Source organism: Pleuronectes platessa, chromosome 23, assembly GCF_947347685.1.
Source record: "Pleuronectes platessa chromosome 23, fPlePla1.1, whole genome shotgun sequence".
Classification (NCBI taxonomy): Eukaryota; Metazoa; Chordata; class Actinopteri; order Pleuronectiformes; family Pleuronectidae; genus Pleuronectes; species Pleuronectes platessa.
Genome location: NC_070648.1, coordinates 3,858,723 through 3,880,109, shown reverse-complemented (window position 1 = coordinate 3,880,109; position 21,387 = coordinate 3,858,723). Strand labels below are relative to the sequence as shown.

The 21,387-nt window shown below is 45.8% G+C and overlaps 1 protein-coding gene across 1 annotated transcript in view; it reads left to right on the top strand.

The window, feature by feature from the left end:
• The first annotated feature begins 1,386 nt into the window (after positions 1 to 1,386).
• Positions 1,387 to 21,387, top strand: part of svep1 (sushi, von Willebrand factor type A, EGF and pentraxin domain containing 1) — a 75,281-nt gene continuing 55,280 nt past the window's right edge. Inside the window, exon 1 of the mRNA XM_053415782.1 lies at positions 1,387 to 2,566. Within this exon, the coding sequence (XP_053271757.1) occupies positions 2,024 to 2,566 (543 nt within the window). The 5' untranslated portion in view covers positions 1,387 to 2,023. The remainder of the gene's footprint in view (positions 2,567 to 21,387) is intronic.

Sequence of the window (21,387 nt, the reverse complement as noted above, 5' to 3'; positions counted from 1 at the left end):
CCGTAGACTTCACATAAAGATGGACGACACCTCCTCCCACTGTCCAGAAATGGAGCAGAAGTATCCTGGATTCAAACGATACCATCTTGTGCATCTGGAACCGGAGTCTTCGAGATGTAGTCATGGTATCGAGGTCCTGTCGCTACACACGCCCAAACCATCGTGAGTCAGTCTCAGCTGTCAATCATGATGCAACACCCTCTTGATATTGCATCAAATAAGTAATTAAAACCAAACTCGCATCAATGTGATAGGTACAACCTAAAATGACAGAATCCATCTTTACATAAGTGTACTTTGACTTCTCAGATAGTCAAACATGGAAGTAGCGTTTGGATGTCCACACACTTTTGGCCTCTTAATGTACCTGTCTCTCTCTCTCTCTCTCACTCTCTCTTTCTCCCTCTTTCTGCCCTGCTCCTCCACTCCTTCATTCTCTCTGACTCTCTCTTCTCTATCAGCCCCTGCAGCTCCCTGTGAATCCAGCTCTGAGCCGTAAATCTCAGGCCTTTAGTTTAATGGGCGCCGTGTGCCTCTGTAACACCGGCTGCCTTTGTTTTGGTTACAGATAAAATCACTGGAGGAAAACACAGCAGCACACAGAGAGAGAGAGAGAGAGAGAGAGAGACAGACGGAGACTGAGGCAATGAGATGTAGTAAAACTGTGTGTGTGTCTGTGAGTGTGTGTTAGTGCATGTGCGAATCCCTGTGGTGCAGGAAGAAATAGACAAACCCAGGGAGCGAGAAGGGCATTTCTTCCCTCTTCTCCATTTCTTGAACAGGATACGCAGCGAGTAACGAGAGCGGAGGAGAGAGGGAAGTGATATCTCCTGAGAGAGGGATGATTTGACGAAGCACATGTATCTGTTTCCTCTCTCACAGGTTGAGATTTGACGTTTTATTTCCTCAAGGGCTCCAAACGTCCATCTGGTACAATATCTCAAATCTTGTGTGAGTTTTTTAATCTGATTAATCTGATCCTTGGCCCCCCCGTTCTGTTTGATCTCCCTCTGAACTGATCTCCTGTGCACTTCGAGTGAACACATGGAGTTGATCACAGCGCCTGTTGCTGGTGTTGTCTTTTGGGAATGTTGACAAGTTGACAGGCGAGGCGCTGCGCTGACACCGAACCTCACTCCACCGTCCGGACGAGAGAGGTAGACATGCAGAGAGAGAGAGAGAAGGGGGGGATACAGGGGGGGAGGGTGACACAGAAAGAGATAGGGGGGAGGTGAGAGGAAAGGAGGAGGAGAGATGAAGAGGGGGGAGAAAAAAAAATGACTTCACGGCCACGACTGGCCTGCCCCCTTTTTCCCTTCAGCCTCTCTCTCCCTCCCTCTCTCTCTCTCACTCTCTCTCTCTCTCTCTCTCTCTCAACTTTTCTCCTCCTCCCTCCCTCCTCCTCTGTGTGTGTTTTTGAAATGGTTTGGGGAGTAGAGGGGAGCAGGCATTCAGAGCTTGGCTGACGGTGCAGGCAGGAGCGTCTCATAGGCAAACAGGAGCCTGAGGGGCAACACGCAGGGACTGAAGAAGCACTGAAGGACGGACTCTTTGAGGGGGGGGATCGTTTTTGGATCTGATGCACAACCTGAGAGAACCTACAACCTACAGGAGAAGCAGGCAGGAGGGCAAAGAGAGGACCTATTGATTTGTAACCACAGGGAAAGAAAAAGGGAAAGAGCCAGATGTGCTGTTCAGGTTTCTCTGTGCAGGACAGACAGACAGGAAGACAGACAGACACCTCGTGAGCAGGCCTGAACGTTTTTTTCACATTTCTCCACACGGGACCGGAGCTGTCGTCCAGCGGAGAGGAAGAGAAGCAGATGAACGGAGGCACGTTGTGGATGACAGGGGAAGACGCCTCCTCCTGAGCCAGCAATGCTTTTGAGGAACTTTGCACTGGACTGTTGCTGTCTGCTATGTCCCTGGACACGGATGCAGGCATAAGAGACACATTCCCATTGAGTTCCTTCTGAGGATCCACGTTTTCTTCTTACCCCTCAGTGCAGGTGTCCTGGTCACTATGATTTCTCAAAGATATTTAACACTCTCATGGACTTCTTGTCTTCTAGTCCTGTGCCTCCTGGACGTATGGACCACCGCCCAACAGTCCCAAGCCCAGGTGCAGTCCCGCCGGTCCAGGCAAATGTCAGCCCTCACCTCCTCCTCCTCCTCATCATCAGCCGGCAACCTGTCAGAGAGCGCAGAGAGCAAAGTGGAGCGCCTCGGCCTGGCGTTCAAGCGCAACGTCCGCGAGCTGCGTGAGAAGAGCTCCTGCCTGGACCTGGTGTTCCTGGTGGACGAGTCGTCCAGCGTGGGCGCCAACAACTTCCTGAGCGAGCTGAGGTTCATACGCAAGATGCTGTCCGACTTCCCCGTGGCGGCGGAGAACACCCGGGTGGCGCTGGTCACCTTCTCCTCCAAGACCCACGTGGTGACGAGGGTGGACCACATCACGGCGCCCAAGTCCCACCACCACAAGTGCTCCCTGTTCAACAAGGAGATCCCGGCCATCAACTACCGGGGGGGCGGCACCTACACCAAAGGAGCCTTCCAGAGGGCGGCGGTGAGTCAGAACCACAGATCAAGTGAAAGTGGCTCTAACGTTGATCCCAGTGAAACACGAGAGTCAGTCTGCTCCAGAAAGTGAACACACATGTCCTAATAAGTTCAGTGCCTTCTTAGATTTCACTCACTTTCCTCGTAGCTTCCAGAACCTTTCCTGGTAATCTGTCTGTGTGTGTGTGTGTGTGTGTCTGTGCATGTGTGTGTCTGTGCATGTGTGTGCGTCAGTAGGTCTGCAGCCTGCTCTCTTGTCAGGGCTCGACTGAGGCTCAGTGCAGGTTAATGAGGCCCCGCACGACTTTTTTACTGCTGCTGCTCCTGCTTCCTTTTAAATTACACACCAGGAGATAGTGAGGGGAAGCCACTCGCCGGCTAATTGCTCAGGAGTTTCCAGTGAAAATACCATTAGGAGCGAGCACAGGCATGCACAGACACACACAGACACACACAGACACACACAGACGCACACAGACGCCGATCCACAGTAACCTGCATAAATCAAATCGAGGATGTGAAGCGTGGGCAGCGTTCTGGATGAATATGAATTACTTCAGTGTTACTGATGAGGTTTTGTCCGACACCCATTCTGCCTGGTTTCATCCATCCACCAAGGAGGTTATGTTTTTACCCCCGGCTATTTGTTTGTATGTTGGTTTGATGCAACATCACATATTTACAGGATCAGGAGGCAGATCCAGGAATTGTTTTAATACTTTCTTTCCTTAACGTTTTCACCAATTTTCCATTGAGTAATTTATGAATCCTGAGGAGAAAATCTGAAACATCTGAGTGCGCTTAATTTGATGGAGCTTGATTGAATCCAAGGGAACTGTTGAGTCTTGGGGGTAAAATGCGCCTCGAGATGAATCTTAAACAAAAGCATTACAGTTTGTTAGCCGGCTCTGGTCGCAGGGATCTGGGGGTTATGTGGGGTTACATGTGGGGGTCAAGATGTCAGCTTGTTTATGGTTTGTTGATTTGGGCTGCCTGACACCCAGCTGCATGCACACACACCCAAACACACACACACACACACACACAGGCACCCAGCTGCAAAAGCTGTGTTGGTGGTACAGGGTCTGGTCGTGTATAAACACACACACACACCCACACACACACACACACACACCTCACCTCAGGTTTGCCTTCGTCTCTGATTCACTGAGATGAAGTTAATTTTTTTGGCAACTTGTTCAGAAATGCTGCAGGTGTCATTAAATCCCTCGTGTTGCTTTACAGTCAGATGGAGGCCGACCTGGCTAATATCATGGCAGGGTGACAAATATGCAAAGGAGCCGTTATGACTGGGTGCATTGAAGCGAGGGAAGCAGATGCAAACTTCAGAGGCTTGAACGCCGTCCCACATGAAAACAGCAAATAGCTCCGCTCGCCGCCGGCTGCTGCAGCATCATCATCTGCTCCGAGTCAGAGAGGTGGTGTGAGACAAGAAGCTCATTGAGGCGCAGCAGGGACCGAGTCCAGGAGGTGACCAGGGGTCCTGGTACTCTGAGAGGCTTCTCTGCTTAAACACAGAAAAGAGTTGATATGAGTCGGCTCCAAGAAGCCTGGTCATTCTCTCCTCCATTCTCTCCTCCATTCTCTACTCCATTCTCTCCTCTATTCTCTCCTCTTTTCTCTCCTCCATTCTCTCCTCCAGTCTCTCCTCCATTCTCTCCTCTATTCTCTCCTCCAGTCTCTCCTCCACTCTCTCCTCTATTCTCTCCTCTATTCTCTCCTCCATTCTCTCCTCTATTCTCTCCACCACTCTCTCCTCCATTCTCTCCTCTATTCTCTCCTCTATTCTCTCCTCCATTCTCTCCTCCATTCTCTCCTCCATTCTCTCCTCCATGCTCTACTCCATTCTCTCCTCTATTCTCTCCTCTATTCTCTCCTCTATTCTCTCCTCTATTCTCTCCTCCATTCTCTCCTCTATTTTCTCCTCCATTCTCTCCTCTATTCTCTCCTCTATTCTCTGCTCTATTCTCTCCTCTATTCTCTCCTCCATTCTCTCTTCCATTCTCTCCTCCATTCTCTCCTCTATTTTCTCCTCCATTCTCTCCTCTATTCTCTCCTCTATTCTCTGCTCTATTCTCTCCTCTATTCTCTCCTCCATTCTCTCTTCCATTCTCTCCTCCATTCTCTCCACCACTCTCTCCTCAATTCTCTCCTTCATTTTCTCCTCTATTCTCTCCTCCATTCTCTTCTCTCCTCCATTCTCTCCTCCATTATCCCTCTATCGTCTCCTCCATTCTCTCCTGCATTCTCTCCTCCACTCTCTCCTCCATTCTCTCCTCTCCTCCATTCTCTCCTCTCCTCCACTCTCTCCTCCATTCTCTCCTCCAGCAGCCTCATAACAGCTCGTCTGGTTAGATGTATGATTCTATGCAGGCTGATTGGCCGATTCCACAAATGAGCCGGTTCATAGGTGTCTCCTGATGAATCGCTTTGGGTTTGATCTATAATTCTGTGAACGTGTCACATCAGCCGAGTTTCTTAGACAAACAAAAAGAAAAGGGTAGGTCAGCCGACCTCTGGCAGATGTTACCTTCCACTTCATCCCTGTGTGGAGCTAACAGCCTTGGACCGATCCTCTGGCTTAGCGCTGAAAGCTTGGCCCTCAGGGCGGGTTTTCAGCTCGCTCTCCTAAGTTAAGTGCAGATAAGGAGGCGGCTGGGCCACGTCCCAGCTGCTGAGGACCACAGCAACACCAACAAAAGATTCTTCAGGGGCCTTATCGAAAAAATTCTCAAAGGCTCAGAATGTTTTGAGCCATTTATCAAGCGATGTCTGAATCATCCAGAGATGACGGGGGATGCTGCTGCTCAGGCTCTCAAGTCGACGGTTATTAATTAAAAGAATAACACTGAGTATCGCTCTGATATTCACGTGCCACTCCGGTGTGGCTTCTGCTGGTGAGAGTCGGTGAATCCAGAAGCCTTCACGATACGCCTGATGGATGAACTCTGACGTTTACCATGTCTGTGCATGATGGAGGAGGTGAACAAGGCCGCCTGTGATTTATCACCTCGTCTCTGCTTTGTTTTATCCTCCGACTGGAAAGAGGGAAAACAGTGTGTGTTTGTCCTCTCTTTCCACCCCCCCCCCCCCCCTCCTGTATAAAGGATGGGTCTGCTAATGCTAACCTGCAAAGGCGCGTACATCCGGCTGTCGGCGTGTTCAGACGGAGCTGAAACGGCCCAGTGCCTGCGTGTGCGTGTCCAACTGGCAATTTTGTGAAGTGTGTGAGTGCTTGTAAATACTGATGTTGTGCTTTGGTCCCTAAACGTGTCCTCGTGGACAATCTGTCCTCAGATCGGTCCTTCAGGATCATGGAGGGGAGGATGGTGTCTGATCATCTCTATCATCTAAGAACAGTTTCAAGGGGAGAAAGAAAAGAGAGAGACAGTGAAAGTAAGAGAGAGAGAGGAGGAGGGAGAGAGAAGATAATTGGGAATTGCAGTATAATAATAATGATGCCATATTTTATTCCCTTGGCTGGTCTCGGCTGTTCTGAGCGCTGCAGAAACCTGGAATCCATTAAGGGAGACATTTTTCCACCGGCCGCGCATGTAGAGACGGGGCTGTCCTCCTCGTCTCTGTCTCCCCGCTGCCGTCTCTCTTTTCACCTCGTACATCACACACGAGCTTTAAAGCATCAACGTGTGCAGGTTCCTGATTCGGGGAGTTTTCACTTTGCTTTGGCAAATGTTGTACTAATGTAAACACATTACTTCTGTCTGTCTTGCACTAATAAGTCACATCGTCGTTCCAGGTTTGATGATTGAAGGGATGACAGTGGGTGGCTGTCAGGAGGTAGAGAGGGTCGTCCACCAACCAGAAAGTCGGTGGTTCGATCCCTGGCTCGTTTTTTTTCCAGAAGCGTTAAATCACGTGTAGAATTACTAATTTTGGTGTAAATACAGTATTTGAGTGATCGATAAGATTGGAAAGACTTGAAAAGTGCTTTATAAAAATAATTTAAAGGTAAAAGTGTTTGTAGCTGATCTGATTGACCTTAATCTAAGCCGGCCTTGTGTCTGATAGCTGAGGAATCAGGAGCCTCTGTGTCTCCGACTATTTCTGTGACTTTCTGAAACCAGTGATCTGACACTTCCACCTGCTTCAAGTTAGGATTGTTCGGCTTAACGGAAAAGGAAAGAACCTCAGGATTACATCTCTCTCTCTCTCTCTTGTTCTCCTATTGTACAACTATTTTTGTCAGTTTTCATGTGTAGGACTTTATGATTATCTTCCCACAGAGACTCCCTGACAACGTGCGTCATTATCTCGGTTGTTAAACAAAAATCTTCCCTCTTCACTCCCGACGGCCAGCTCCTCACTCTGCTTTCCAAAGTGTCACTTTGGATAAATGTGCACACCCGCACCCTCGAACGCACAATTTTGCCGTCATTTATATGCACTTAAAGTGACACAAGTTGTTATGGGAAGAACGACAAAGAGAGAGCTTGAAAGAGACGTTCCACTCCAGCCCGACCTGGCCCCGTCGCCTTGAGCCGTGATTGACGGTTTGTCTGTTACACACATGGACGGAGCAGCAGTTCAGTTCCATCAGAGGAAAGAGTGTTTCAAACGCTGTCAGAAGAGCTGGAAAGATTTCTGCCTGAGTCATAACCGAAGCCTTCAGGGTCACATATCGTTTGAATTGTTCTGAGACGCTGCTGCCAAGACGCTTCCTCGTTTCCTGCAGCAATACCAAAGTCTCACAGCGTCAAAACACCTAAAGCTCGAGAAGAGCAGGGCTGGAAATGTACGTTTGATTAGTGTATAAAGTGATGAGACTAAAATATATGTGGAAGTCGATGTTAGGAGTTAGAAAATCATTAATTTATCAGTGATACCTGTCGTTATCTAACTTCTGTGACCATGAAATGTCATTGAGGTTTGATATTAAACAGTTTGACGTTACATTTTATTATAAATAACGATAAATAACTCTTAAATCAAGAAAAGAAACAATTTTCTACGTAAAATATGCATTGTTTATAATGTAGAATGATCTTATCGGCCAGTTGTTATCAACCAGGCAATAAATTGGTCTTCTAAAAATGTAAAGAGCTTTAAATCCCTGTGCTCCGAGGGTCCCTCTCCCCATTCGTCCAGTTGTCTCCACTGCTCTGATGGAAGCCAGGACATCAGTCTGTGTCTGTTTCTGCTCCTGGAACAATGTAGACGAGGTAAACGTGGAACATTATGAGTTTATTAAGAGTGCAGCTCTCTTGTCATGGTGATTCCCTGTGTCTCGTTTGTCTGGGATCTGTCTATCCTAAACCTCGCCCACTGACATGTCATCCTTATAACTAACGACTGATCGATCACCCTGTAGTTTCCCAGCGCGTCTTTTAAAGGAGCTGACTGGTGCGTTCAGGTCCTGGAGGAATAACTGGGGTACAGTATTTGAAGCATAATCCCGGCTCCTCCTCCTCCGCTTGCTGAATAAGTTCTTTTCAGCTCGTTTTTATTCCCCCTGCTTTTACCTTTTACGTGACCCGAGTATCTTCAAGGCAACACAACTCAAAGCCTTCCACTTTATTCTGTCGGCTGCTATTAATCTTGTAGATCCAGGAATTACGTTTTGTATTTTCCATTGTTGCTCTTATTATAACTTGCTTTGGATACGAGTGTCAGCTATAAAAACACGGGGAGAGAAATTGCTGTTTCTGTAAAAGCCAGCTGAAAATCCCCCTCTGCCATCACTTGTTCTCTGTCTCATCATTCGTCTCCATGCTGAAGATTTACCTCTGAGTCGCCGAGCGCTGCCAGATAAATAAAAAAAATGGACCTCGACTTTGGCGGAGCAGCACCGAGCGCTAAACTGGACCTGGCCGCCTCCCTGGGTCGGTTCTCCGTTGCATAAGACACAGACAGATGGGCAGCGTGTGAGGAGAGATGATGAAAAGGAAAGGAGTGGGGGACAAAGGATGGAAGAAGGAGAGGAAAAAAGAGGGAGGGACAGCCCTGGACGGAGAGGAAGAATGTGGCTAATGTTTTTACCTGACTAGTGGTGGAGTGGTGGAGCCGCGTTGAACTCAATCTGGGTCAAAAACAGATATTGGAGGAGTTAAAATGAGCCTCATAGTAGAAAGGAGTGTGTTTCTGGGACTGGAATCTGTACTGGGATCGCCAACAAGATCCAGTGGCTACTAATGGGACCAGTACACACACACACGCTCATTATTCACACACATTTTCACTCACACACACAGTTTATGTAGCAGCTGCACGTCTTTACATGGTTGTCATCATATATATAAGTCAGAGGGTTCATGTTATACATACGAAGCTGTGCCTGGGAATGTGTGTGTGTTTGTGTGTTGTGTGTGTCTGCTTTCATGGACATGCATGTGTAAGTCTTATAGGAATATATAGGGTTGGACCAATCAGGAACATTTGCAGAGCTGTGCAGCTTTCATTAGGATTTAAAAACCTAATAAACGAGTACTTTCATTTAAATAGTCATTGCAGGAGTTTTTATTCAGAAACACATTTTACCGGGTAGTTGAGGAATGATAGATCTTTTAGAGGGAGGCCGGCTCTGTTTCTTTTTCCAGTTGGAGTCTTGACTCCCAGCCAGTGTTTGTCCAGTGTCGTCCCAGTTGATGTTCCACACAAGGTGGTCACTTGTCCGTCACAACCCCCCCCCCGACACGACTCCACTCCCTCTCTTCATCGAGCTTTGCCAGACCACAATAAGCGAAACAAATATCTCGGGCTGTGTTTGTGAGCCCCCCCCCCCCCCCGTCTCATTCCAGTGGGTCAGCACTATTTTTCTCCCATTTCTCCCATTTCAATGCCTTTTCCATTATGCCTGCTCCACAGCCGCAGGCCCCCCCCCCCCCCAGTGCCCTCTCAGGCAGGGGCACGTCATCTTCATCGGCTTTGACGTATTACGGCCATCATGTGAAGTATTGTTTTTCAAAACATTCTCTATTAGATTAAATGAGGCTTGTGTAAGTTGCTTGTATTCGACGTGGGGGGGGGGTGAACTGTACATTCTCGTCCTGTATGAAACCCACACACACTGGTTTTCTGATGAAGCAGTAATGAGATGTAGAGCGCTGTGAGATGAATGTGGGGAATGAACTCCATCCATCACCTGAGCGCTGGAAAGTTTTGTGCGTTCAGAGGACTTTTCACTTCTAGAAAACATATTTGCTCACTGGAGCCATGTTTTTTTATTTTAGTTTTTCACCCCTCTGGCCGAGTTACAGGGCAACTTTTTAAACAAGCCAGTAAATCCACTCTGAACTCTGCTGAGTCGCAGGGAGAGAAAGCAAATGGCCTCAGTTTGAAGTGAGGGAGCCGAGGCAGCAAATGAAAGCAAGGTGCATCTCTTTCATCTGGTCCCAGAGGCCGGACCCGGTCGAGATAAGATGATAAGAAAAAGACTCTGTTTCCTGTCTGAGCAACTGTCTCCTCCCGCCATCTCACCCTTAATCATTTCCTCCCCCTCACTGTGTCTGCTTCTTCCTTCGATTCGGCCCTGTCGCCTCCTCCTCCTCCTCCTCTTCCTCCTCCTCCTCCTCCACAGTGTCAGAGTGTCTGATGGGTGAGAGAGAAGAAGGCTTCACCTACCAGCCAGAGAAGCACTGATAAGACCGAGGCCAGACAGGAACAGGAACGTCCACAGACACATTTAAACCTTCTGGGTCTAGGACGTGGGTCATGACCGTCCCTCATGAATCGGTGAGCTGGTAAATCAGAAACGGATCAGATCAGTGGTGGAGGAGTTAAAGAACATGTTTCTCTATTTTGATTTTAAAGCAGAAACCTGTAACTTAATGGAGGTTTACACAACAGCAAGGGCAATATAATGTTGGCTTGTTTATTCAAGTTTTCTTAATGTGTTGTGTGTCCAAATCGCACAACGTATGTGCCTCACATAGAGTAGGACAGAGATTTCTGGAATTAGATTCAATATCTCACAATGTTGAAGTTGGTTCACAGTGGAAATCTCACTTATAAGCCAGGAAACATAAACATGATCTACTTTTAGGGAAGTGGTGAAGTTACACAGCTCGTAAATGAAATATTTCAATATCCGAATATGAAAATAAACTTAAATATCAAAATATAGCTTGAAACTTTCCTTCCGCTCGACCTTTTTGACTTTTGTCCTCTTAAACCACAGCAGCAGCTACGTCGTAGGTTTAACAGAGATAATTTGTGATTTTATTTCCTCAAGTTGTTTAGTTTAAATCCTAAAACTATAAACTCCCTGAATATATGAAGGATTCAATATCATTACACATTACGTTGGTTTTGGAAAAGCCGGCTCCACCTGAAATTCCCTCTTTTTTCAGTCAAAACACAGACGCTGATGTATTGCAAATGTATTTTCTCTTGTAAGCAGATATCTTAATGTGACTCTCGACTTCTACTTTGGCTCCTAATTGACTTTCATGCCATGAAATCACGTTGTAATTATGAGCACTTCTCAAACGCAGACACACCTTACCTGGCCCTAAGTCTCAGGGCGTTACTTGGAAAAGGATTCAGACACGGTTGCGGTGATCGACTTGATAGACTCAACATGACTGTGTGTGTGTCTGTGTTGTGTGTCTGTGTGTGTGTCTCGATTTGTGTGTTCTGGGTTCAGGAGGAAGAAATGCATTAGTCTCCGGCTCCGCTCCTCTGGGCCTCTTCATGTGGAATCGCTCCCGACAGAAATAGTCTCAATTCTCTTCTTTTATAATTCTTTCTCCATCAACCTCAAATATGTGTTTCTCTCTTCTGACTGAGCTGCTTCACTGTCAGTGTGGACGTGAACAGTGCTGATGTTTCTAGGAAAAGAAGCTCTGGGGTTTGAAGCCATATTTCGACATTTCCTTGAGTCTTTTTTTGTTTTTTCTTCTTATGGAACCAAAACTCGCATCCAGGGATTTTTTAAAAGTATTTCAAACTCTTTCATCTTTACCTCCTACACCTTCTTTTATTTATCCATCCATTGCTTTCTTCCAATGGCACGATTTCCTGAGTTCCAAGGTGACGTCAACCACAGATGACTTGACTAACTGACCACTTTGTTTTTGTCTGATATGAAACTGAGCAGCAGCAGCAGCAGCACATCTGCAAATCTGAAAAACAGGATACGAGTAATGTGTGGTTCTTGATGATGGATGGGATTCTGGGTTCTTTATTCCATCCTCTGCTTCTCCAGTCAACGTTAAGGTTTACTCTGGATAGATTCTATACGTCAAGTTGTGTCAATCAGGCTCTCACGTCGACTCTGGAACGTTCGTCCAAGTTTTCACAACGTGTTTGATTTGCTGATATTGGCCTAGTGTGTGTCTGTGTGTGTGTGTCCTTTCCTTAGGTCAATTGGATAAAGGGAAATTTGTTTCCTTCTTTATAGTGTGCTAGTCGTGCATCAAACTGGACCACACCGATATCCTGAAATAAACCTGGAAGCGATCAGGAGGATTTCCCAGCTCCTCGATCAGAATTTCAAATTCTCATTTTTCCGGTCGACTTCTTAGGATCTGATTGACCCAAGGTTTTCTTTTTATTCATGAGGTGAGACGGTTTAATCCTTATATCTGTCCGACTGCAGATCTTCCCAGTAGAAAAGTTGGTGATTCTTCTCAGGTGCTTGTTGAACTGCTGCTGCTCGGTGAAGCCGACACGGTGGATTTCGCTGGTTGAGAATAATTTAGTTTTACAGGCAGTTTGTTTTTACAGGAACTTGAATCACCGACCTTCCATAAATTCACTATTCCAGCGATCGGCCCCTCGACACGAGTTGAACTGCACTTCGTCCTCTTTCTGTCTAATTGCACAGACAAATATTTGCCTTTGTTACTTAACAGCGCTCCTGCTCCTTCTCTCAGCACACTCCGCTCACCCCTGCCCTCCGCTCTGAAATGGAGACTCAGTATTTTCCAGTCACAGGGGCCTACTTTCCGACCTCTTGACGTCTAGACGACCCCGAGGCCTCCTCGCCCACACACACACACACAAAGCAGCGTGCGTGACGAGGCTGATGCAACTGACCTGAGATCAGAAGCAGCAAGAAACCGAATTTAAAAGTTGAGGAAAAAAAGGATTTTGTCTACAGAGAAAATGAAGCAGGGAATTTAAATTTAATATTAAATTGAGCATGACGAGTAAGAGACAAAAGCCGAGTAGAAAACAGATATGAGCTGATAATAAAAAAGACTGAAAGCAGGAACTAAGAACAAATCCAAATCCAAAGCTCAGATTTATTGAATAAACTGAATCAGCGTTTCAGTTTTCTGTGAATCAGCAAATCTGCGCATGCTTCATGAATTTGCTTTTTGACCTCGTCTTTCATCAGATCATTTTCAAAGCTGTGTTCCAACTCATCCCTCCGTTCCCTGTCAGCATGTATCGATAAACCCTGAACCCTTTTCCATCTCCTGGCTATCGCGTCTCTCCGGGTAAATGTTAACAGACAGATATATGCAAGGCGAGAGGTCAGCTGAGGTCATAGGTCACGGCAGCGAGCAGTAAAGGTTCGTGAGAGGTTCAGGTAGAAAACCAGACAGTGGATCCCAGTAGAGCTCTGGAGTTTAGACAATGAAGGAACTGAACTGGATTGAGATGGTCTGGTCCACAGAGGATTCTCAGAGTTGCCTCCCCAGCTTGTGCCAGCCTCACTATTGCATCATTAACCAGTTTGAGCTGCTGCTGAAATGCAGTGAATGCTGGGAACCACCAGATAAGGATGTAGCCGCTGAATTGGGACAGAGCTGTAGAGCCGTCTGCTCAGGAGGCTGAAGTCTCCTTATCTTTGCAGAAGTAACTAAACGTGTCTTCAGCCTTCAGTTGTTTTGTCTGTGAATTTGCCGTTTTGTGAACCGAGCGTTGAAATCCACCAGTTGCTGATTTACAATCTCAAAAAATCGCTGCTCAATTTGTTTCAGTCTCTTTTTATTCTGAGACATTATTCTAATAGATTTTCCAAATGCTGGAACAAAAACCCTTCAATTCAGACACAGCTTGGAGGTTTTTAAAAAGCCCAGTCCAAGGTCACTGGTTTCCTCCCAGCATCCTGCTCCCATCTGTATCCACTACAGCAGCCACAGACTTGGCCATGTAGGACCTCGGTGGATCTGCTTTATCCTGCTTCATCTTCTTTACATATTTCCTACGATAGGTGGTCTTTATCCATCAGGAGACTAAATGTGAGTCCAACGCTTAGGTGTCAGAATAGATACTTAACTCCCGGTTTTGAGTTGTTGGGATTAGAAAGCAACACGGTGCAATTATTATATTTTACCAGTTTAGTGCGTCTTTGGTTGGTGGTGTGTGTAACTGCCTGTCGGACGGATCCTGAGGGAGCTGGCAGGCGCTGGCGGCTTTGGGTGGATTTGAAATGGATGGAGAAGATCTTAGTAGGACTTTGTGGGAATGAGTGCACGAGTATGCAGAGTAAATCAAGAGTGTGTGTTTAACCTGAAGGAAGCCGGAGATATATTACCCTCCACCAGTTTGGAATCATTTAGAGAAAATAGCCACAAATCAGTTTTTGTTCAGTTGCTGCAATGTTGTACATCACTGGAGTTTCTGCTGACTAAGTATTTTTCTTCTGCGAGTGCTGCTAAGTTTGTTCTCTGTGTCAACTTGTTGTGTTTGTGTTTCTCTCGTTGTCCATCCGTCTCCCTTACCAGTCTGTCTTCTCTCTGTGCGTCACTCCTGTGTTCCCGCCTGGAGGGTCCTCTCCAGTGTTTTCCAGCAGAGTGTATGTGCTGGGAGTGCTGGGAGTGGATGTGTGTCCCACTTGGCCCGGGGTTAAGGCAGCTGCGGTCAAATAACTGGGCTTCGCTCGGGCCAAAACCAGAGACTCCCCTTTGAGGGAAGAATTAAGAGAATGATAACGAGGTGATTGGGGGCCGGTGGAAAAAACAGGATGTTTGTGTTTTTGTGTGTATATGAAATGCGAATGTGTGCACAGGCAAATTATGAGTATCTCTTTGTGCGACATTCCCACTTTTTCTATCCAGGGATTTTTATTTTTCTTCTCATAGCTGAATGCATCAATCTTTTAAATGTCAGGCTAGGCCAGTTTGGTAATATAGAACCATTCAGACACGAGGAACTTCAAAGGAACTTCACAAAAGGGATAGAAACACTTTGAAAAAACACAAAAGTGACTGATTTGATATCATTGGCGTCTCACACAAACGTTTCTTTCCCCTTTTCAGAGGTATTCCTTATTCCTGCTCCCCCCTGTTCTCCTGCTCCATGCATCAGGAGCTGGTCACTTGCAAGGGTGGAAATTGCCACACACCACTTTGCCTTTCAACCCAGGCCCAAAAGAAATCATTCACTTGCTCGTCGAGACCCTGAAGTCGAAGTGACCCTCGTATTTTCACAGGGAATGAGCTCAGCGGAGGACACCGGAGAAAATCTTTACATTTCCCGACTCTGTAAAACACAGATGTCAGTAAACCCCCTCGACGGAAACCAGTTAAACTCCAGACCTCTCCACCGACGCATCCATCACGGTGTCTTTTGTTTTTTCTGTGCCTTTAAAACATTTTAATGGGGAATTAATTGTTCCCCAGTGAAGAGGCTTTTTAATTGAATGACTGCAGTAAGGAGGAGTGTGAGCTTGTTATAGAAATCAGATGTGTGGAGTCTACAGGAGCTGCTGTTCACTGGTGAGGGCCAGTTCCCCCACTGCAGCTCCCAGTGTGCACATCTGAACAGAGACTTAGTTAATGACAGCAAGCATTTGAATGCTTCCTTTATGCGTTTTGCAGGAAGTAGTTTTTTCAGATACAATACTTAAGGAGTACTGGCGCCTAAAGAGTTCAAAGGGAGCTGCATCGATTTCAATCCGTGCTCGTCACCGGTTTTTATTTGGAATGGAATTTGGCTCCGGTGCCGGATGATTATGTTCCCATTCTTAAATCGCACCTTAAAAGCTCAGATTTTTTCAAACGGTGGAAAAAGCCGCCGCTGATCAGAACACCAGACGTTTTTCAATCCCTGAAAAAAAGACGATGTGGTGAATCCCACATCTGGAGCTGAAGTCTTCCACCTCCGTTTCTCTCCGGATCAGAAATATTAACTTGAAAATGACAGATGTAAATAATAACATTAGGACTCTATGCACCATTGGGATAAAGCATTCCAATGGCACGATACCCAACATCTGGAATCTTAATCTTAATTAAAGATATTATATATAATAAATCTTCATTAACATGTCTAAACACAACTAGACCCATGATTAATGCCTACTAGATTCTCATCATCTGACCTCCACTGATGTGAAGAGGTCTGTTGAATCTGTATAAAACAAACAGGACCATATATATGCATTTAAAATGTTTCTTTAATGCATTATTACCAAAAATGAGAATCAGTTTGATGTGAACATAAAGCAACTGTAGCTCTTTACACTCTTGGTTGTGAACACACACTTTCCTATACACACATCATGTACACTCACTTCACACTGTGTTCTTTCCACTGTGCATTCACACACACACACACACCCACACACACACCTACACACAGATTCCCTCTTACTTAAAATACTGCTCAGCAATTGATAGGTGCTGCTGACACCAGTCCTGTGTGTGTCTGTGTCTGTGTGTGTGTGTGTGTGTGAGATAGTGGGCGGGGTCAGTGGGAGTTCAGAAACGATTGGGCGAGGAGTCTTTGAAGAATAATTCCCTGTTGGCAGGGTGAAAGGTCGGCGAGGCGTCAGCGGGGACAGGATCCGTCTGTCAGCAGCTCCACGGGCCTGTACTCAGCTGCTGGGATCAACTGTGGGGATGATTAGGAAACGGGGGGGGGGGGGGGTTCTCGATCTCACTGGAAAAGCTACGATTCCACGAGTATTTTAACCTTAGCACGAAGTTTGGGGATAAAAGTTTCTCTATGTAATACAAAGTCTGTTTGAGCAGGTATAAGGATCTGTCACATTTTCTTGATAAACCACAAATTGATCCAAATATAACCAGCGACCACACTCACACAATCAGGAACCTTGATTCCTGTGTCAGAACATCTGTAATGTGATGTATAAAGAGTTCATTACTTGCAGGTACGCATGCCAGGGTTTTAATAAATATTATTTTCTCTGGTTTGCACAATTCTCAGCGTTTGTGCACATGTACAACAGAGTTCTTTTATAAATGAGTTCCAAGGAAATTGAACAGCTCTGCAAAGGAAAACCAAATCTTTGGTATTTTTGTGTTGCAATGTTCTTGAGCTGAACTCCAGTGCTAACATCTGCCAAGCCGGTTAGTTGGCACAAACATCCATTTATATCCAGATAAAAGAGCAGACTGGGTTTGATGATTGTAATTGTTATCTCTCTTATTGTGAAGGCCTGAGAGTTCCCTTGAATTCAATCATGCTGCACCTAACTACACCCTCGTAGATATCAGTCTTCTAAACAGGCCTGGTTTTCTTTTTCATCAGGATCCATGAGTTATTCCCTTGGAAATCAGTGAAAATGTTAAAAACACCTTCATCTCACAGTTATTAAAGAAACTGATTGAAACTGATGATTAAAAAAGTAATTATCAAATTCCTGGACCTGCTCTTTTTGGCCCTTGTCCCGTCCTTCCAACCAGTTTCAATAAAATGGGTTCAAGCTCACATATCCATATAAAATCGACAGCTTTGTAATTACAGACAAAAATCACAGACACACTTACAGAATATGGATTTATTTTGGCATCTTGAGATTAAGATTTAACCAAAAGCGTCACACGTTGGCACCTGAGGAAACCAAAACTATTTCAAAGAGCCCGTGGTGGCACACGAAATAACACGTTCTCATGGGCGAAGGCGTGTGGGTCTATTAGTAAACCACTTGCTATGCTGAGGTTAGAGTTCGATGCTGCCAGATTCCATCGACTTGTTTTCTTTGGTGAGTGTGTGTCTGTGTCTGTGTGAATGACTGTGTGCGTGATTAGTACATGAATGTGAACCATGCAAATCGGCCTCCATCCTGTTTTGTGTGTTTGTGTTGACCCCGGTCTGATTGGGGAAAGATTTTAAATTTCTGGAAATATTAGTTTTAATCAGCTCATGTTTAAAAAATCCGTCAACTGGCGAGAAACTCGTCCCAGTAGACGCCCGACCGATCACCCAGAACCCCCCCCCCCCCCCCCCCCCCAAGCAATTTCCAGTGGAGAAGACAGAAACGTACAAATATAATCAGTTATAATTCTAACGTCTAAACACAGGTGTCTCCAAGCAACAGTCTATTTGTGTTGGTAATTTAGTGATTTTTTTTCTCATGATCCAAATTTCTCCTGATTTGTGATGAGATTTAGAGTGTTTGTAGAAATGAAAAGCCAACTCCACACCATCTCCAAGCAATACCACCCAAAACGCCACCTCCTCCTCCTCCTCCTCCTCCTCCACCTCCTCCTCCTCGTGTGACCCCCCAGCTCGGCCTTCCTCTCCATGCCATAAGGTCCAGTTATAATTTATCTTTCCGACGAGGGGCCCCGGTCCAGAACAAACAGCAGAATCAATAAGTTGAAACCTCTCCATTAATCTGCACTACAAACACTGACGTCTCTCCAGTTACCTCCTCGTGCAGAGGAAATCTCCTCCTCCGGCCGGTGCCAAGACAAACAAACGCCTCTGGAGGAGAAAACAGAGAGAAAGAGAGAGAGAGAGAGAGAAGGAGAGGAACACGAGGAAGAAATGCAACTGCAGCAACAACCGTCAACATAACGAAAGGAAAATGCTGCGTCGGTCTGAGCAGTGTGGTCGGAGCTAAGTCTGGACGAGATGGGATTCGTTTTCATGGATGTTTTAAGAAAGGCGACAGTCCCCGAATCATTCCCCACGTCTAAGCACTTTCAACACGCCAGTCTGGAGTCGCCACCACACTGTTGTCTTTGTTTATATCCAAATCACGGCTCGGTTAGTGAGGTGATGATCTCACGAGTATGACGTAACTCGTGGTATCTCTTCCTCCACTCAATATAGTTCTGTTGAAAATAGCTGTTTATGTCAAATAGATAATTTGAACAAAACTGCACAACATGGAGAATGTGTGTTAAAAGGGAATCAGGCTGTGTGTAGTGTTGAACCCCCGCCCACTGGTCACACTGGAGATTTGACAATGGGATGGAGAGATGCTGGGGATCTGGAGGAGATGAGGAGTGGACTCAGCTTGGCTCAGGGTGGCAGTGAGTCACCGAAGTGTCGAGAGAGAGGAGAAGAGATTTTGAGGTTTGACAGCAACGACCTGACTGGCGGATTGAGATGGAGGCCAAATCTGATTGGATGCTGGAAACCACCACAGGCCGCTGGGTGGTGCAGGGTTTGACGTGGGTCATTCAGGCGTCTCTGTGGTGACATGACAGCTTAATGAACGTTTTGACAGCTCGCAAGCGATTGGCTCACGTCGGGAGTGTCAGATTTTATTGGAGGACAACTTGGATGCGCTGGTGGAGCTTTGAGATAACGGAAACTGAACGATGCTGCGGTCAGTGCTCACGCCAACTGTGACATCAACACGAAGCCTTCTCCCTTGTAGACTCCCGGTGAAGTGCAAGTCTTCTTCTTAGCGCCAGAAAAAGGCAAAGAACAAGAAACGCTAAACAGAACAGCTTGAGCACCACTTTGAGATCGTGCACGATTCTTTGCCTCAACAAAAGTTTCTCTATATATAGAGCGACCTGTTTGCAGGCTTCTCAAGGAGTTGGAAGGTGCAAGACCAGTCAAGTTGATGCTGTTTGCCAACAAAAATTATGTAATTTGTGGCGCGAGCGAGGACAGGAATGGAGAGCGTCAACTTTATGTGGCATTCGCAGAAGTCTGTCTTCCTGACTGAACATTGGATGAATCAACTCATAGTTTCGGCTCCTAACCTGTAACAGATCGAGCAAACTGGTCTTCATCAGATTCAAAACATCAATATACAAAGACTGAAACCGGCCGATGTCCTGGACATGCACTCAGTAATGAGTTTAATATTGTGCAGACCATGTTACCGTAGATTTGCTTGGATAACATTCAAAACCCTTGTGCCCACAAAATTAAACAGAGGAGATCCGATATGCAAAAAGTAAGAACTCTGTAAAAACAGGCTTTTTCTTTCTACTTATTACCATATATAGTCATATTGACAGATCTAAACCCTCCATTTAAACATTACAAATGTCAAACACATGCAACGAACATGGAAAACAGTTTAAAAATGAACGTGAATAACCAACATACATGACGTGAGGCAGATTGCCAAGCCAGGCTGAGGCCCGGCAGCGTCCAACTGGCGCTCACACTCCAACTGCTCTTGTTATTCTTCCTCCCACTCAATCAAACCAGCTTTCCACCGTCCAATTACCCAGAGCGCCGAGTCCGATCGGAGCACGGTCAGCGCCTCAACTGGTTCTCTCAGCATTTTTTACGTTTACAGAGCCCAGTAGGGTGTGGTAATTGAATTGGTTTTTCTCATTTGCCAGCCAAGATAGCCTTTCCCCCCCCCCTTGGCATCACATCGTGGAATTAGCTGCTCTCTCTCTCTCTCTCTCTCTCTCTCTGTGTGTGTCTCTCTCTCTCCCTCGCTCTCGTTGCAGTTGTTGAGGTTGATGAATGGTGTTGTGACAGAAGCCGTCGCGCTAACACACACAGCTGTGAAGCCGGCCGTGTCTGGCAATTAACCGACTGTCCGCACTCTCTTTTGCAGCCCTGCTGGATGCAGCACTGAGTCAGACTGGGTTCGCTTTGGGCCCAGTTACACGTCAGGCTTCAGTGGAGACTTTTAAATCATTATGTCGTGGTGAGTCCGGCAGTATTTTCCTGTAATGACTCTCCTGTTCTGGGAATAGCTTTTCCATCCCTAACATTTCGCCGACTACACCCGAGACAGGTTAACAATTATCCGTGTAGTCGCTGTGTAACAGTGGTTTTCTAAACCTCTACTTTAGGCTCAATGATTGATGGCTGATCTTTCTGAAAATATTGTTGTGCTTTTGTGCGTCTGCTTTTCTTAAAGGGCAGCCATGCACTGTTGTTTCATACGCCGGCAGTGTCGCAGGAGATATTTAAGACCTAAACATACATTTGTTGTAATTTATAATATAAATACAAATGAAATCAGTCAGGAGATTATTGTTTTTTCAAATAATCTGTCCTCTGGATAGGATAACATATTTCCTATTTGTTGGGGACAAGACAAATGTTTTTATTATATCGTGGAAATAATGAAAAATGCGAATATCTGTTGCACATTAGTTCAAGTCAGATTAGTCCACTGTCTTTAATAGAAAGGAGGTTCAGATAGACTATGTACACTGTCTTTGCTGTTTTCATCTGGATCTGTCACTTAGGACTGTCAGGACACAGCTGGACAGCAGCTTGCATTCATCTGTCTGAACTGCAAGAGAAGAGAAGTCATTCCCCATATAAACTTCTAAAGACAAAAACACTGCGTTCAAATCCAGCACATTATTGTCCATTGACAGCAAACTGTGCATGCTTCGTTTTGCAGAGCTTCTCCCAAAAGTGAACCATGTGTTTTTGAGATAATCCATCACAGGACGAGTTTTATTAGCTTCCATGTGAGCAAACATCAGAGACCTTCCTCACATCAACCTTTTTACAAACAAAGAAAAAGCAATGCTCTCCGACTGTGAGGTCTACATCAATGAGAGGGGCTGGATGCTTCATTTAATGCAGAGGGTTTTTCAAAAGAAGATGATATGACATTTATGAGGTGGTTTGCCTGCTGCATGTCAGACGAGTTTCAAGTCTGTGCAAGTTGAATATCATCCCACACTGTCAGGAACAGACACTGACAGGCTGCATGGTAAGAAATCCATCCAGACATGCTTTATTCAAGCACTTTCATAC